This window comes from Austrofundulus limnaeus, unplaced genomic scaffold, assembly GCF_001266775.1.
Source record: "Austrofundulus limnaeus strain Quisiro unplaced genomic scaffold, Austrofundulus_limnaeus-1.0 Scaffold0, whole genome shotgun sequence".
NCBI lineage: Eukaryota > Metazoa > Chordata > Actinopteri > Cyprinodontiformes > Rivulidae > Austrofundulus > Austrofundulus limnaeus.
In genome coordinates this window covers 10,881,583-10,883,831 of record NW_013952402.1, presented here as the reverse complement: position 1 = coordinate 10,883,831, position 2,249 = coordinate 10,881,583, and the positions used below count along the sequence as shown (strand labels likewise).

General features: G+C 35.1%; 1 protein-coding gene across 1 annotated transcript in view; it reads right to left on the bottom strand.

Annotated features, from left to right (window-relative positions):
- slc18a2 (solute carrier family 18 member 2) overlaps positions 1 to 2,249 on the bottom strand; it is a 36,270-nt gene that overhangs the window by 31,933 nt on the left and 2,088 nt on the right. Inside the window, exon 2 of the mRNA XM_014002905.1 lies at positions 392 to 728. Coding sequence (XP_013858359.1) covers positions 392 to 728 — 337 coding nt within the window. The remainder of the gene's footprint in view (positions 1 to 391; positions 729 to 2,249) is intronic.

Here is a 2,249-nt window from a genome sequence, read left to right as displayed (position 1 = left end):
ATATATATATATACACAATATCTGTAGGTTACAACTCATTTTCTCAGGGTGAAATATATTTTGAGAAGCATTGCAGATTATGTTGTTTGCAGAGCCATGGACAAAAGGTCTAAATATTCCTTTTAGATGAAGAATTCTGTTTAATCTGTAAACCGTTCATAAATTTGCTAAAATCTTTTGGATTCACTTACTCTACTGATAATTTAATTTAATTTCTTGTGAGGGAAAAAGCCAAATTTCTGCATAAAATGAAATCTGCCTATGACAGTTGTTTTCTCTGTTGTTTTGTGAGCTGAGAATAAACTAATGTATGATTAAAAATAAACAGTAGCTTCCGTTTTTAATATAAGATAAGTGTTGTGTTGATGGCACAGAGGAATAAGCAGCCCACCTGTTGGTGAGGGGTCCAATGAAGGGGTTGGTGAGGAGCTGCACCGTGGCCTTGGAAGCAAACAACATTCCCACTTTGACGTTTTCATTGAGCAGCTTGCTTGTGGACCGGGGGCAGTCAGAGGAATTCTGTGGCAGCTGGGTACTGACAGGGGCTGGAGGAACCGGGTCGGTGGGCCTTACTGTGGAGTTGGAGCCCGACAGCTTGACGGTGTTGTCGTACAGAGACACAACGGTGTGGAAGGATCCTGGAGGGTCCTGCTGCAGCAGGCTGCTGTTCTTCACCGCCGTGTCCGTCGACTCATCCAGGTTGTACAGGTAGCTGGGAATGATGGGMACTGGTGAGGGGAAGAGAAAAATAAAGTACAAGAGTGATGCTCACTGGTAACTGATCCAAACCTTAAGCTAAATACAACAAATATATTTTAAAGTTAATCATTTTTGAATAATTAATCAAACACACATTTTCTGCAAAAATGCATTGAGAATCCTTTTTTGCAGAAAAAAGATATATAAAACTTTTGCAATATGTTGTACAACAGCCAAAAAAGCTTAAATTTGCATAAAAGTAGCTAAAAACTATCTGAAAAAGTTGAACAAAAAAGAACAAATCACATGTGTGTTGATTTAAGCAGTAAGTAGCTGAAAATCTCACAAAAAGGTAAAAGCTAAAAACAGCAAAAATAATTTGAAAAAGTTAAAAGTACAGCGAAAATAAGCATAAGCTTAAATTAGTAGAAAGAAGCCGGTAGATGCACGGAAAAATAAATAAGCAGAATAAGAGCAGAAAAAAACACAAATGGTAAAAAAAAGGAAGCTGAAGGAAGCTAAAATGATCACAAAGAAGTTGAAAAAAAGCAGAATTAGAACAAAACGTGAAAAGTGTAGGAAACAATAAATTATTTTAAAGGATTTTAAGGATGTTGAAAACAGCTCCTTTCATTTTCAATGAGAACAAAAATGGCAGAAAAGGCTACATATGTCAAAAAATATAGATTGCTGAAAATACAAGAAGTCATAGCCAGAATGTCCTGATGACTTGAAGGAGCTAAACATTTTCATAAATGAATTGTTAAAATGTAATTAGTAATGTTTTGACTAAAATCATTTAATGCTGAGAAATGACACAGATTAGGCCAACCTTGATGAAATATTTTGCTGACAGTCAAACAAAGTTAACTCCATATATTGAATGGCATTATTTTAAATCTTACACGTTTTATCCTCCATTATGTCGAGGCTCAGTCTCAGCTTCAACACACAAATTTTCGCCCAATATCTGTACAAAATGACTGTTTTATGGCTGTTTTTGTGTTTTTTACAGCTATCTGTAGCAGTTGTCTTGAATAGTTTTGACWGTATTCATCTGATTACTTTCTGWAAGTTTTATTGAAATATGACTTCATGAGACACAGGATTTTGGTAACAGACACACAGAGGCAAAAATATCCACTTCTCCTCTGGGTGCAGATAAAAAATAATCAGATTACGAAAGAAAAGAAAAAAAAAAGAACTACTGTCGTGTTTTTCTATGACAAGTATTAAATATTTTCATGGTTTTAGTAATTATTATGTGGTCGTGGCACAGACAACATCTGAGCTGGTTCCAAATGTTGTTACACTGCATCAGGTTCTCCTTATTTTTAACGAAAAAGACCAGCTTCAGTTTGTTTTTCAGTATTTCTGAGACACGACCTGTATTTTTTCCTCTTTAATTCAGAGAAAAATACTTCCCTCTGTCACAAGAACAACCTGCTTTTATTGTTGCTCTCAACAGCTGACGTCTGACAGGAGCTGATTTGTGCTGAAATTATCCAAACAAACAAACAAACAAATAAATAAATGAATAAATAAATAAA